The sequence below is a fragment of the Cyprinus carpio genome, chromosome A9 (assembly GCF_018340385.1).
Source record: "Cyprinus carpio isolate SPL01 chromosome A9, ASM1834038v1, whole genome shotgun sequence".
In the NCBI taxonomy this organism is placed as follows: Eukaryota; Metazoa; Chordata; class Actinopteri; order Cypriniformes; family Cyprinidae; genus Cyprinus; species Cyprinus carpio.
The window spans coordinates 2,629,480-2,645,222 of NC_056580.1; the positions used below are offsets into that span (position 1 = coordinate 2,629,480).

General features: G+C 35.8%; 1 protein-coding gene across 1 annotated transcript in view; it reads right to left on the reverse strand.

The window, feature by feature from the left end:
• Window positions 1-2,878: 2,878 nt before the first annotated feature.
• LOC109056167 (N-chimaerin) overlaps window positions 2,879-15,743 on the reverse strand; it is a 47,185-nt gene continuing 34,320 nt past the window's right edge. Inside the window, exons 7-13 of the mRNA XM_042763177.1 lie at window positions 15,630-15,707; window positions 13,388-13,472; window positions 8,441-8,614; window positions 7,594-7,671; window positions 5,829-5,966; window positions 5,107-5,212; window positions 2,879-3,859 (exon numbers count right to left, since the gene is read on the reverse strand). Coding sequence (XP_042619111.1) covers window positions 3,688-3,859; window positions 5,107-5,212; window positions 5,829-5,966; window positions 7,594-7,671; window positions 8,441-8,614; window positions 13,388-13,472; window positions 15,630-15,707 — 831 coding nt within the window. The 3' untranslated portion in view covers window positions 2,879-3,687. The remainder of the gene's footprint in view (window positions 3,860-5,106; window positions 5,213-5,828; window positions 5,967-7,593; window positions 7,672-8,440; window positions 8,615-13,387; window positions 13,473-15,629; window positions 15,708-15,743) is intronic.

Below are 15,743 nucleotides of genomic sequence, written 5' to 3' on the forward strand. Positions count from 1 at the left end.
TCTATTTGAATATATTCTTAAATGTAATTTATTTCTGTGATGCAAAGCTGAATTTTCAGCATCATTACTCCAGTCTTCAGCATCACAGGATCCTTCTAAAATGCTGATTTGCCGCTCAAGAAACATTTCTGATTATTATCAGTGATAAAAAGGAAAATTTGTAATAATGTAAAATTATTTACTTTTATTTTTGATCAATTTAATGCACCCTTGCTCATTAAAAGCATTAAAAAAAATCATACCGACTCCAAACATTTTAGCGTAATATACATTTTAAGTATATTGCCTGCACATTATATATATATATTAAACCCTTAGTTTAACATCACAAATATGAGGGATAGTTTTCAAATAAACAACAAAATGTTACAAAATCTAAAACCATGGGTAGCCATCAAAGCTCGTCAAGCCTCATGTATTTTTATGAGTGCAGCTCTGAAGGCCATTCATGGGCCCTAGCGAGAATAACGGGAGATAATTAAATGGTATTTCATGGAAAATGAAGGCTCTGCAGCTGACAGAAGGGTCATGAATGAGGGAGAGCCGCCCGACCTGAAACACATACAGTCATCTAAAGCCCTGAGCTCCGCGAGCCTCAGAAACACAAACACAATGCACAACCTGCTCTGATATGATGTGATGTAAAGCCTGACCGCATTTTTGTTACTGCAGGGTGAAGCCATGCAAATCTCCTCTGAAGCGATTTGCATGTACATCTAGCAATTAAAACATGGGTGTGAATGTGAAGAGGGGCCGCCGGAGGACCACTGATGTCCATGTTCATCTCTAAACAAATCAGCATGATTGAGACAGACCTGCAGGGCTCAGGGCTCTTACATCAGCAGTCACTCCAGATATTACACACACAAACCCTGCTTCAGCAGGCTCACACGCTATAACTAAAAAACATACAATTACTTATAATTATTCTAAAAATATGCAGCACTGTCCATGAATATGGTACACAATAGCGCATGAAAGTATTTAAAAAAGGCATGTTTTATTTGTTTTCAACAAAGGGACAGTTAAAGGAGGTGATTTGTTCAGCATAACAATCGAAATATTTTACGAGACGCTTTATTTTCTGTTTCTTTTATATGAGGATTGCAAGTTTTTCAATCCTGTTACCAAAATTTGAAACAATTTTAAAGTTCCATGTGCCATTATTTTCTAAAAATTAATAGATAACGATCAAAATAGCAAGAATTCATAGTGACAGAATTGCAAGTAACAGATTTATCCTAAATTAAGCATTCATTAGCTACAATCTAGTTCTTGACCAAATATTTTTTACTAAACATTTATTTTCCATAAGTTATTTTTGCTTACAATAATACGGGTAACAGGGTTGACTGATTTATCTTAACAAATGCAGTCAACACAACTGAGTAAAAATTGAAAACATGAACTGCAATCATCTTCCCATCATGCTGCACAAAGGGTCTATGATGATGTCACTTCCTTCGTTCACAATGTGCGAAAGTGCCCTTTTTCAGTGTCCTTGGATCCAGAACTATTTTTCCCATAGTGATTCTCAAAAAGTCTTTGTTAAATAGTTATAAGCATGAACCAACCAACTAGCTATGAAGTGAATCGCAAAAAAATCTGAAAATGGTCAAGAAAGACAAAATCTGCGTACTGAACAGCTTTAACGAGGGAAAGAACTACAATCCCATAAAGCACTGCAAAAAAATTCAGATAAATATTTATCTAAAGTTGTTGATTGTGCATGTAGAAACAACATACTTATGTTTATTGCAAAATTATGTGGTGCTAAAGTGTTCTTTTGATGCAATTTGCTTGTTTCGATTCTCTGATTGGTTGAAATTTCTTAGCAGAATCATGGGTAATGTAGTTTATCAACAGGAATTCTACTGTTAAACATGATTTAAAGGGATACTCCACCCCAAAATGAAAATTTTGTCATTAATCACTTACCCTCATGTCGTTGACAAAGGAATTACATTTATTTACATTTACATTTAAGCATTTAGCAGACGCTTTTATCCAAAGCAACTTACAGTGCATTCAGACTAACATTTTATTTTTTTATATTTTTTTACCTAACATTATTTTTATTATTGATTAAAGTCGTTCAAAAAGTGTTCCCGTCGCTTTAGATTGCACGTCTGATGGCGGATGGAGTATTCTGACGACAACTTTCAAACCTTTCCTGGACCTTGACACTGTTATTTACTTGGCAGTCTATGGGACAGTCACAAGCCTCCAGGTTTTCATCCAAAATATCTTAAATTGTGTTCTGAAGACGAACTAAGCTTTTACAGGTTTGGAACGACATGGGGGTAAGTGATTAATGACTAAATTTTCATTTTGGGGTGGAGTATCCCTTTAATGTGTGCTGATGGCTTTAACAAAAACACACTATCGATTAACAACCTCATAGCTCACAGTCGGTCCATCTTTAGAGGTTTATAAGCTATCGTTAAAAATGAAATCTTATGCATCAGAGAAACAAGTGAGCATCTTTAGAAATTTGTCTTCGAACTTCCGTTTTTGTGGTAACTCTATAAGCATCATTTATTGTAGAGTTAACGAAAGTTATCATGTGGATTGTAATGTTTGAAGCAGACGTCATAACAAACATCAGTAGACCGGGAAGATTTTAATACGATTAGTTCATTCATAAACCTTTTTTTTAATTAAATTTTTTTTTATTCATAAACCTTAACGCTGCAGAAATACGAGCGCAGTGCTGAAAAGGGGCGGAGCTAGTTAAGGTCTATAGAAAAAATAAATGGGATTTTTACTTCCGGACTGTTACGCTCTATATTATGAAATACATTTCAAATATTTTTTAACATAACCAAAAAAAATATATTTTAATGTATACATTTCTTTTGAATAAACTGACCCGGAACACTGTACTAAAAGTACATTTTAATAAATTAATGTATTCATGCTTAAATCAAATACAAAAACACAGAACCAAAAAAACATCAAGCATCATGTGAGTGCAAGAGTGTTTTCTAAAGGCGAGTCTAAGGTCAAGGATCCTGAAATGTACATGGACTGTAAATATTCTTCCTGTCTACAGCAGAAGTAATTCTTTCGGCATGTGAAGGCAGAACAGAGTCAGATCAAACGAACAGAAGGAATGAAAAAACAACCAAAAATAAAAACAAATCAGAGATTTTGAAACACTTTACCTGCTGAGCCATAAATAAACATTCATGGCATATGCATACATGAATAACAGACCTCTCATGTTTGAGCCGAATGAGCTGTATGAATAATGACTGAGGATTGTCTAAACAAGAGTTTATATATCAGGCCTGCACAATGACACCATCTTTATTTACGACTCTTCAGATAAAGTGGCTCCAAAACTGACAATATCAAATTCACAATGTTTTACAAAAACAAAACAAAACGTCCGTTTGGAACAGAAACACGATCTGCCAGACGCAAGGGAGCAATGCCATCCCATAATAATGCTGAAGTACGTCACACCCTTCAGCTTCAGCGACCCCCGACAAAAATGGGGAGTAAGACATGCAAGAAATAGGAAAAGAACACATCAGGGGAGAAGTGTTAGTAAGTACAGCTCCAAAAAATGTTCTATGATACAAAAGTCCTTCATATTCAAGTCCAGGCGGAGTGCGAGTAGAAGAGCACAGCTCAGAGCTGCAGTGAACAGTACAGAGGTTCATTCACGTCAGCGTGATGCTAGAAGAGGATGTCTTCATTCTTGATGAGTAACTCCAGCACCTGCCTCTGGTAGCGGATGTCGTTCAGAGCCGTCATGGCGTCCAGATCCGGCGCCCGCATCAAAGTCGGCCCGAACACTATCCCGAGATTCTCAGCGTTCATCAGGTTATCCTTCTCGTTCTGAGTCACCCTGAAGACACAAATGAAAGTGAATTTTAATGGTCATTTTAACAGGAAAAGTAAAATAAAGTTAGTTTGTGAATATTGTACAAAACTCTAATAGATCTAATAGGAAAATTGTGCAAGGTTTACAGTAAATCACCAATATGTACAGATTTTGGAAGTAAAAAACAATCATCTGATAATTTACAGTTGAAAACGCAAACTGACATTTCCACAGTTCCCTGCGGGACACTACATTTGAGTTTTTCCCCTCTTATTAGTTTTATGTTACATCTTATGTTGTTTTTTTGCCTTATTTTATTGTGATGTGTGTTACCATGATGGTGTTTTGTATTTGTGTGAATCGCACTGTACTGCTTCTACAGTATATATTAGTATTTACCTCCTCAGTTTATGGAAAAGCTGCTTGTGATAAACTCATCGTGAATTCAAAATGTATTATGACAGTGCTTTAGATGGACAAGTCCCTCCCAGTAATTAGAAATGACCAAACCGTCCTCCGCATTATCGGATATTCTTGCACTGATCTGCAGCACTCCATAATGCAGTGTTGTATTTTTTTAGGATGACAAGTAGGCTTTAAAAGTCTAACAGCCCTTATCAGTGTCAAAATATCTGAGCTGGCCAATCAGATCAAAGTGGGCGGGGTTTACTGTTCACAGACGCATCTCAAAGCATCAGTTTGATGTTGAAAGACAGCGAGAGAAGATGTTGCCAATCATGTTTTACAACAGAAATGTTAAATGACTGACAGCTATATATCCAGTGATGCAAACTACTTGACTTTTCTCTCAAACATGGCCATTTTGAGAGCGAGGGATGACAGTTGCGTGTGTGAATTACCTGCGTCTGTTCATCTCTCTCTACAAACAATGAAGCAGTAAGTTTAGTCGCTTCAAAAACTATGATTTCACCTCCTCATTGCTGAGAAATATAATGTAGCAATTCAATAGCAGCTATTTTATTTAAAAAAGTCATGGAGCAGCATTGACAGCAAGTTTCTGTGTCAATAAAAACAATGCATTAATATAGCACAGTGATTAAACTGACTCGAAACTACCTGTGCATTAAGTATTAAGTATATATACAGTATATATATATATTTGGGTTAAGTTCTGGCAATCACAGATCTTGTTAAATGTCTGTTAGTTTTATACCATAAAAAAAAGAAAAAGTTAGTGTTCAAAGGAAAAAAGAATCTCAGATGACTGAATGATGACAGATTTTTACTTGATTTTATTGAAGGTTTCTCACCTCTTTAAATGTGCCATGAGATATCGCAGTGTCTCGCAGTGCGCAGGAGGCAGCTGCTTCAGAGCTTCATGTAGAGCTTCCAAACGCTCGTCTGGGTCTGTCAGCTCTGACACAAACAAACAAACAAACAAACAAGCAGGTCAAAAACGCTCCTCTGTCTCAACACATCTGCAGTATGACTGTCAAACAGATCTGTTGGCTCCGTTTCAAAACACAGCATGCAGCAAGGCTTCTGAACATCAAACTGAATATCATATGAGCTGCTCTATTTTCTGTTTATTACATTTGAGGTCTGCAGCTTTCTCTATCCCCGTACCAACATTTTGAACAATTTTGAAGTCTAAAATCCTGATGTTTTATCATATATTTTTTTCCCCAGGCAGTGCATTCTGGCATCGGCTCATCCAAGAATGGATACAATTAGGACGCTGCCTTAGATGTTTATCAAGACGAGCCGTCTTTCAAAGCATCAGAGTTTTGCTGTCAGTATGCATATGATAAAATACTCTTCACAATGAAAAGCCCTGTACCAGCTGAAATAACATCACACCGGTGACACACACAGCTGGAGGATTCATGCTGTTCTGTGTGCACAGCACTGCAAATATCTCATACTTTTGATGAATTCAGCTTTTTTATTTAATAAACGGAGGTGAAATATGGGGAAAGAGCCAGAATTGAGTGTCAGACACTGTTAGAGAAACATGGAGCGTGAGACTCACTTGCAGCCTCGATGAAGCGTGGATATGCGTCATACGTGATGACGGGGATCGGCAGGTCCCTGAAGTAGAGTTTAAGAGCACCTGTGATGACGTTGATGTCTTCATAGACGTTTCCGGAGATGTCTGCTTTCTCTCCATCTGAACACATTGACACACAAACACTCAGATCAAAGACACGTTACACGCTGGGCTCCAGGGAGAGTCAGTCCTCTGCTGCCGGAAGCAATGCTGCAGGAACTGTACGTATCCACACTGACAGCGCTCTTGTTTGCTCTAGGCACTGAACATGGAGACATTTTTGCAAACTTGATCTTTTTCTGAGCTTGTGAGAATACTTCTGTACTGTGATGCTGCCGTGGTGCAGGTGTTTAGTGTTGTTATGCCATATAACTGAGTTATTTCCGTATTATTTAAACACTACCGGCCAAACATTTGAAGTCATTAAAATTTCTCCGAAGGAAATCTTTTACGCCCTCCGCGGCTGCATTTATTTGAACAAAAATAAATATAGCAAAACCATGAAATATTATTCTGATTGAATTTTTTTTTTTTCCATTTTACAATATTTGATAATACAGTTTATTCCTGTGATGCAAAGTTGAATTTTCAGCGTCTTTTATCTTGTGTCACGTGACCCTTCAGAAATCACTCGAATATGCTGATTTGCTGCTCAAAAGACATTTCTTATTGTTATCATTGTTAAAAAAAAGTTGGTGCTGCTTAATATTTTTGCGGAAACAGTCCTGCTGGAATTCATCTTTTCCATCAAAGGAATAAATTACATTTTATTATTAATATTATTAAAATAGAAAACTAATTGTAATAAATTTTCACCATATTACTGTTTTTACTGTATTTTGATAAAATAAATGCAGCCTTGGTTTTTTCTTTCAAAAACATAACAAATCTGAATTATTCCAAATTTTGTATTTAGTATTTATTCATATTTTGAACTGCTTTTTATATTTATTTTTATATATTTTTTTTACATTTTATTTGTATATTTTCATTTTATTTTAAGATTACGTTTTAGTGATTTTGTTACTTTTATTATTATTTAATCATTTTTAAAAATGTTTTAAGTTTTAGTCATTTTTGTACTTCAACTTAAAATTAATATTTTAAAGTTTTTCATTTAATATTTATATTTCATTTTATCTGAGCTTTATTTCAATTAACAAAAAGAAAAAAAAAATAACAATGAAAGTAAAAATACTGATTAGTAAAAATTAAAAACCCTGATGGGTAAATAAATAAACAAAACATCCCACCAAATAAACTGAAATTCCTACAGGATTTTTTAAATTGACATTTCTTAGAGAGGTGCTGGATATTTTGCAGTCTTTATCAGAACTCTACTTGTACTGAGCTGAAATAATGCCGCGGCAGCACAGCCGTCACAGCGTTCAGTAGAAACCTGTAGAGAACACATGATTTCTTTCTCTCTAGCTCGTTCAGTTCCCCTCTCACTTTCTCTGATCTATCCTCGTGTCATCTGAGAGTCATTATGAAACAGTAATGCTTATGAATACCAACAGATGGGCGAAAATCCTCCTACAAATGTGCCACTTCACATTACATAAACCCACAGCTTTATACGCAAGACAAAGAGTGACCTAAAAAAGCAGCGGTGGGCATGTGTATGGGATTTATCAGGATTACACACACACAGACGCGTGTAGGTGTGTGTGTATGTGTGGGTGGGGGGGATTGTGGGGGTTGTGACGGATCAGTACGGTACACAATTAGACAGAACGTCACTCACCTCTGTCAAACGCTAACTTCACATCTTCAATTAAGTCACTGAACCCAGAGATCCGATAGAGACCCTCCGACTTCAAACCTGAGAGACGAGACAGTTCAAGAATGTGTTATACAGCACACATAACACTTTGCTGTATCTCCAATAAAAGCTAAGCTAAGGTAATAATGTGTAGCACTGTCAAGAGGTTTAGAAAGCAGTTCTGGTTTATTAGAAAATCTGATCTTGTGAAAACTAAAACCAAAAACACCAATCAAACAAACAAAATCACAACACAAAAAAAACTAAACAAAAAACTAAACAAAAAACAAAAGGAAAAAATAATAATGGGCTGAACAAAAAACAAAACAAAATAAAAACAAAACAAAACCCACTGGTCATAATATTGGCTATCAGTATTAGCAATCGTTTTTTTTTTTTTTTTTTATTAGAAAAATCACTATATTTATCATTGATCATGTTGAGAATAAGAATAATAAAGAATAATAAAGAACAATAAAAACAAATAAAAAAACAATAAAAACAAACAAATCAAAAACACAACATAACAAAAAACAACACAACAAAAACTAAACAAACGAAACTCAACATAAAATATTTAGAAAATAATATAAGCCACTGGTCATAACAATGGCTATCAGTATTAGCAAGCTGTTTTTACTAGAGAAGCACAATTTATCACTGATCATGTAAAACAAAACAAAAGCAAAATAAAATATAATTGACACAACATAAAACACTTATAATATCAGCCATTGACCATGACATTGGTTCTCGGTACTGACAAGACGCTATACAGTATATCTCTGCATCACTGTTTAGTGTAGATCATGGTCAGTGGTTCAGTCACCTCGTGCTTCGATCTCTCGTATGCACATGTCCACCACCATGGGTCGCTTAGTGTTGTGAGCCTTGACCAGTGTGGTGAGGTCACAGCTGTACACCTTCTTCACGTGCTTCAGGTCCGGTTTGCAGTCGTTAGGCACCATCTTAGAGCACTGCTTATGAACATTCAACCCACAGTCTGAAAAAACACACACACACATACAAAACACTCAGATTTAAATCAAATAGACAACCCCATTCTAGTCTTAATTTCATCATTCCTGTCAAAACAATGGCTAAATCAATCAGTAAATCCACCGTGTTCAGTCATACGCTGAAATCAGAAGTATATTGTGTGTACAGCGCAGATATCATCGATCCTGAGGCAGATGTGCTTTAGTTAAATTAGAGCCGCAGCATGCTGAGCTTTCACTCTGCTTAATCAGTGACCTCTGATCGGTGATGTCGCCGCCTCTGATTGGCTGATGGGGATTTCAATAGTGTCACCTTGGCGATGACAGAACATGCCAGGAATACAAATGGTGCCTTATAAAATATGCATGAGCAATTTCAGGCACCTGATAGCTTCATAACCCTCAAAAATAAATATCTAAGAACCTGGAGTATAAATTAAAAACAATTAAATAAACAATAGTTTAAGGGATGTTTACTGTAAGCCAAAAATAAATCATCATAAGTCATCATTTACCTCATGTTGTTTTAAACTTGTATGACTTTCTTTGTGTGGAACATAAAAGAAAATATTTAGAAAAATTTGGGAAACCAAACAGTTTTGGTGACCATTGTTTTTTGTCTATACAATTAAAATCAATAGGAACCCAAAACTGCTTCGTTACCAACATTCTTCAAAATAACATTTTAAGTTCAGCAGAAGAAAGTAAGTTATACAGATCTGAAACGACATGAAAAATTATTATTATTATTTTTTTTTGGTGGAACTGTTAGTTTAGTTATAAAACACTTTACCAAATACATATTTTCCCTTGAAATAAATAAATAAAAACAGTTTTAGGAAACGTAGTAACGTAGTTGTTTTCCTGTAAAAATAAGTAAACTCAAAACTAAAAACCTGAATCCATCAAAGACAGGCAGAATATGTCAATTGTTACAATTTACTTTAAATCTGACAATTTAAGCAAGAACAATTGTACGAACATTTTACGCAAGAATGAGAAATTTACATAAGAGCTGTAGAAGAATAAATTTATATGAAAATGAGCTCTTGTTTAATGAATGAACCTAAAAAATAAAAAAAAATTAAAATCTGTTTCTCAAACATTCTCTGTCTTCCATTTGTGGGACAAACAGATAGTCTCGCCCCAGACTCGTGCTATTGCTTGAGACAATGTTGTTATGTTGAACAGGGCAAAAATTTTATAGTGTTTCACTTTCTACCAGGAAAGCTTTAATGACACACTTACACACACACACACACACACACACACACACACACACACACACACACACACACACACACACACACACACACACAATATATATATAAATAAACAAATAAAAATTAGATTTAAATTAGTTCTTTTAACCCACAAAAACAAACCAACCCCCAACTGCACCCATGCAACCAGGCCACACACACACATAAGAGTTCACAGCAGATGCAAATTAAGGCAAATCAGCTGATTAATATATAATGTGGCCTCCTAAATGGGCCAGCTGCTTCAAAGCAAGCACCAGAGACAGAACACAGAAAAAAGAAGACGACCAAGAATGCAGAAAAACACAGACAATAAGCAGATGAATAAAAGACTGCGAGCTCAGGGCAGATGTGTGGGATGCTCAGAGAGCCACGCTTAAAACAAAGTGACCTGGAGGAAAGAGAGAGAGAGATGGAGCTCTACTGCTCTTCAGATCTGAACTCAAATGTAATGCTGGAGTGGGCAGTGATTGTGAGTCCTGGGGGCTTCAGCAGACCTCATTTCCTGCAATAAATGGGCCAAACGCTCTGCTCTGCTCTGCTCTCTGACTGCCTGCAAGATTTAAACCCATAAGACTGTCATTCTGAATCACTTCATCAGTCTTTGATTGTCTACTAAAGATCAATAACAATTAAGGAGGATGAAAAGCAAAAATCGATCTTAAAATGCATGCGCTACGTTCTTAGAAATATAATATTCATACTCTGTTGACTATATAAACGGCAAGTTACACCTTCCTTGAATCTTACTGTACACATCTTAATAAAAAGAAATAAAAAAACTAAACAAAAAGATTTAAAAAAAAAAATTTTCATGGTGCTGCAAAAAGCATTATTCATAAACATGACATTTGTAAATCATGACTATGGCATTTTATGTTAAATATAGCGTTATGTTTTATGTCATTTTTTAAATGTCATTGTCATTAAGAGCTCAAGATGAAGTTGAAGATGAAGATGAAGTAGCATTCATTAAAAAAAAAAAAAAATGAATGGTACATCTTTGACCCCATATTTTAATCTGTAGCTGGCGGCTGATTTCCTTTTTTTTTTTTTTTTTTTTTTTTTAACCTCAAAACAATAAGAGGCAATAGATTTTTTTCTTCCCCTTTTGACTCCTGGAATTAGAATGAAGTCTAATCCAAACCATTGAATGCAAATACTGAATTATTCGCTGACACTTATTGTAAAGATTCTGCAGTGTGTGATTAAAAAAAAGCCCCTTGAGCGACTCTGTCGTCCTGAGACTTCAGCCATGCAGAACGGTAATTATTTTTGAAAAAGAAGAGCGAGGTTTATGATAAGCGGAGGAGACAGGCGCTAATAGAGGGCACATCTCTAATGCATTAAATCTGTTCTCTCAGGCCTGCCGAGCCCTTGTTCAGCATACTGGCGTAGAGGTGACCCCTGGCTCACATGTGGACCAGACATATATCAGGTCACGCATACATACAACAAACACATCTCTGTTTGAGAATGAGCGAATGTTTGTGTGTAGTTTAAGACTTTAGGAGAGCTAAAATAACCATTCTGTTAAATGCATTATAAGCATTCACAATTTCTGAGAAGACATAATTTTCAGCTGTAAATGACTCTGGTGCACTGAATTATTGAAAATTAATGCACTCCTGGGGTTGCAATACATCCTCTGCACATTCATTTTCAACAACTCAATGGTCCAGATGGTTCAACAACTCAATGATCCATATAACACATTACAAATACAGGCTTCAGTTAAAGTGTTACCCAAAAGTATTATAGAAGCAAACATCTTTGGTGAAATTCAGACGTCTTCTTCATGTGAGAATGTATCCTGAAGTTCCCTCTCACACTCAATGTGTGACCCAGTGCTGCTACCAGCCCTGAATGTTAATGTGTGTGTGTAAAGTGGAGCTGGCTGCGAGCTCTCAGCCCCTCTTCTCATTATAAAGACATGCCAGCTTTGTTTTCAGTCTCTGCCATGAAGAGGGGATCTTTATCCTCTCATGAGGCAATGTGGCACAACATGCCCGGGCACTGGGCCTGGCACACTGGCAGACAGCCAAAACAATAGCTCGGAGTCTCGCTCTCACAGACGAAAAGCAAAAGAAAGAAGAAAGCATGTCAGATCAGAACGCTGAATGCAAATCTCTACATCAAATGAGATTTCACTGCCCTAGATTCTGCTAGCATCACAGAATGAGAGAGAGAGAGAGAGAGAGAATGAGAGAGAGAGAGAATTATATGGTTAGAGGTGAGAAAAGGAGGTGGATACAAGTCGCATAAAAGGGTCTCAAAATAAGGGATTTTGAACACAAGCTGCTTTCAAAATAGTTTCATGCATTATTCATGAAGCCCGTTCATGAAAACATGTGTCACCCACATTATCCTATAAATAAATCATTAAAACAAAAACAACCAAGCAACCACAATATCATTCCTCAAAGAAAACTCCTAATATGTATTTTATAAAAAACTGTTTTGCACAGAAACAAAAGAAAATGATGGATATTTTATATCTAGCATGATAATGAAGACAAGGACTAATCAGTAGCAACAAAATAATTAAAACATGATAAATTAAAGCACTTGAAGCACTATTCATGAAAAAAATGCATGCAAAAAATACAACAAAAAGGTTCAATCCTACTTTAAATGGCTGAAAGTGGAGGCACATTCTTTTAAAATAATGTATCTCTAAATAAGGAATAAAACATCAGTCTTCATCTGTCTGTTATCATCATAAGTTCCTCTCCTTTCAGCATTCAGTCCGTCTCTTGCAGAAGTAAGCCAGTCTATGTTGCCTCCACAGGCGAATGAGCATTCACATACACATCAGCAGAGCAACACACTGACCTACATGAGCTCTGATCGTGTGTGTGAATAAACACATAATCAACTCTGCATGAGCATCACAGCTGAGATACACGCAGGAATCCTCACTTCACCCCCGACAACCCCCCAAATCTGTCCTAATGTCATCAGGAGAAGCTAGTGAACACTTTAGAGGGGTTCAGGGGGTGGAAATTAATAGCTTTAATGACACACTAATTACATTACATTTATAAACACAAGGGCATATCATTATACACCATTATAATCATGGAGAACCCCCAACTTTTAATTGTTTTTTTTTTCATGCCAGCATCTTAAGTGATTTCAGAAACAGTTTCTTAATTGAATGGTTTCCTACAGTCTTGAAATTAAAGGTTCTTTTTTGGCATCTGTGGTTCCATGAAGAACCTTTAACATCCACGGAATCTTTCCATTCCACAAAAGCTTCTTTATAGCAGAAAAGGGTTCTTTAGAATATTAACACTAAGGATCTTTTTCTTCTATGGGCATCACTGTAAAAACCCCATTCAGGAACCTTTCTTTAAGATTGTTATACAAACCGTGTGAATGTATGTAAATATAAAATAATAAAGATATAATAAACATGTTAGTCATATCTATGTAATAACTACATAATAACTATGTAATAAGTATGGTATTTGGAGGAAAGCATGTTTTTGCATTGGGCGTGTGTTGATTTACCTGCACATTTGACTCCCTGAGCGATGAGTCCCCACATGAAGTTGGCACAGTACTCACACCAGTGTGGCCCTCTGAAGGTGTGCACCTGCAGGACAACACGCAAACACAATAACACACAAATCAACTTCTGCTCCTCTGAGCCGTTTAAAGCTGCTAATAAAGATGAATGTGTGATTAGAGACACTAGAGCAGTGTCAAATCTGACTGCCGCTTAATCCAATCACAATTAATCAACAGCCGGGGGGTGGGGGGTGGGGCACATTAATCAGGAGGAAAGCCCTGCTCTCTTGCTCTCTCCTCTCCACCAGGTAACAGCTCATCCAATCAGACGCGTATATACGCTCCTGCTGGCTCTCTGAGCTCCTGTACTGCCAGGGTTTACTATCCTAACAGAAGAGCCATCTTACAGTAGATGATGAAATCACTGTACATCACACTGACATCAACATGAGAAGTGCCCTATTTACATACAAAAGAGGTCTGAGGAATTTAAATGATTTATTATTTACAGAACTGCTGGGATTTAGCGGTTTATGGAAAAGAGGACAAAGAAAAGCATGATGCTTACTGGATTATCAAAAGAAAGCCTTGTTTCTTATTTAAGAGATTATATATATATATATATATATGAGAAATAATCTATTTTATTATGGCTCTCAGAAATACATTATTCTAATTGGCTAAACAGTATAACTTATTGTTGGCCATGGCAACCGATAACCGATCAACTCAATATTTAATTTACATTTATTTATGCAGTAAATAATTATAATTTTTAACATAAATAAATGTAAGATATAATACAGTTACATATATTATTACACATATTATTATACACATTATATACAACCCTATACACATATATATATATATATATATATATATAAAATGATTAATAAAAATATATTTTTATAAAAAAATCACTTCTTATTTATAAGTAAAAATAATAAATAATACAATTAAAACTATTTTTTTGCTAAATGACTGTACATTATCCCAACATGTCTAGTATATGAAAGCTCAGTGTAAACACTGATGGTTCTATGTTTTTAACAATAACTTGAATCTGAAGTAATTTTCACTGTACTGCTGATGAAACCAGTCACTATCTAGTATCTGAGCATCAATTATCATGCGACAACAAGGGAAAAAACACAAGCATGAGAGAAAGCAAGCAGCAGAAAGAGCTCTTTGTGGAGTCAGCAGTCTGTGAGGGTTTGACTCTTCAGACAAACTGAAGCTGAGAGGGGTCTGGGGTCTGGGGCGGCACTACCTGCTGATGATAGAAACCAAACGAGGAAACGCCGTTATGTTTACCAATCCTCTATCAGTTCCTAATCTCTCCATCTGTCACCCCAAACAACCTCCCTCACGCTCCCTTCCTCTCTCATGCAAACACAAGATGTTTTTATTCTGTTTGTTTTTCAGAACCTCTAGCTGAACTGCCTCTAAATAACCCCGTCTTACAGACTCATGGCTTTCAGCATCTTAACTCTTCCAACGTCTCCAGAAACCTGTGCTCGCTGCCACGGCAACAACACACCCTCGGGACGTATTTAAATCACATTTGGGGAGAATTTGCATAACGTGCTATGACATAGTCGCTCTAAAAGTGAGTCACAACAACACAACAAAGTCGACATTTTAATGAATCATAGTAAAACTGAGATGGAACTGAGACCATTGTGCAAAAAAAAAAAAAAAAAAGGTGATAAACCATAAATAATAATATTACCAATTTATTTTTACAGTTTATTTTTCTTATCCCAGTGGCAAATAGTTTTTTCTCATTTAAACACAAATTAAACTTTATTAACCAAGATGTATGCATTAAACAAGAAAAAAAGTAACAAATTGACAAAACAGTGCAGTATTTCTTTATTCAAGACTATCAATATAACAAAAACAACAAAATAATATATAAATATTAAAAATATAAATATAAATTTTACCAAGATTATTTTTCTTATCCCACAAGCAAACAATACTATATTATTTATTGTTATTTAAAATATACCTATAAATTTTACCAAGATTATTTTTCTTATCCCACAAGCAAATAGTTTTTGTTCTAGTTTTAAGGACAAATCAAACTGAGCTTTATGCATAAAACAAGAACAAAAAAAATCCAATCGGTTAACAAAAATAAACTTTTTTGGAAAATTTTGACAAAAACGTCCTCATGCAAACAATGATTTCTAGTAAAATAATCTCATTAAAGCAGACGGCTGTGGATCCTTACCTTGAAGTTGTGGACTTTCTCGTACTTGGGCGCCCGTTCGCTCTCCTTCAGCGTGGCTCGACGGACCAGCGACGTGAGCTGCGAATAAGCAAAGAGTTTGAGAGGTTGCCAGAG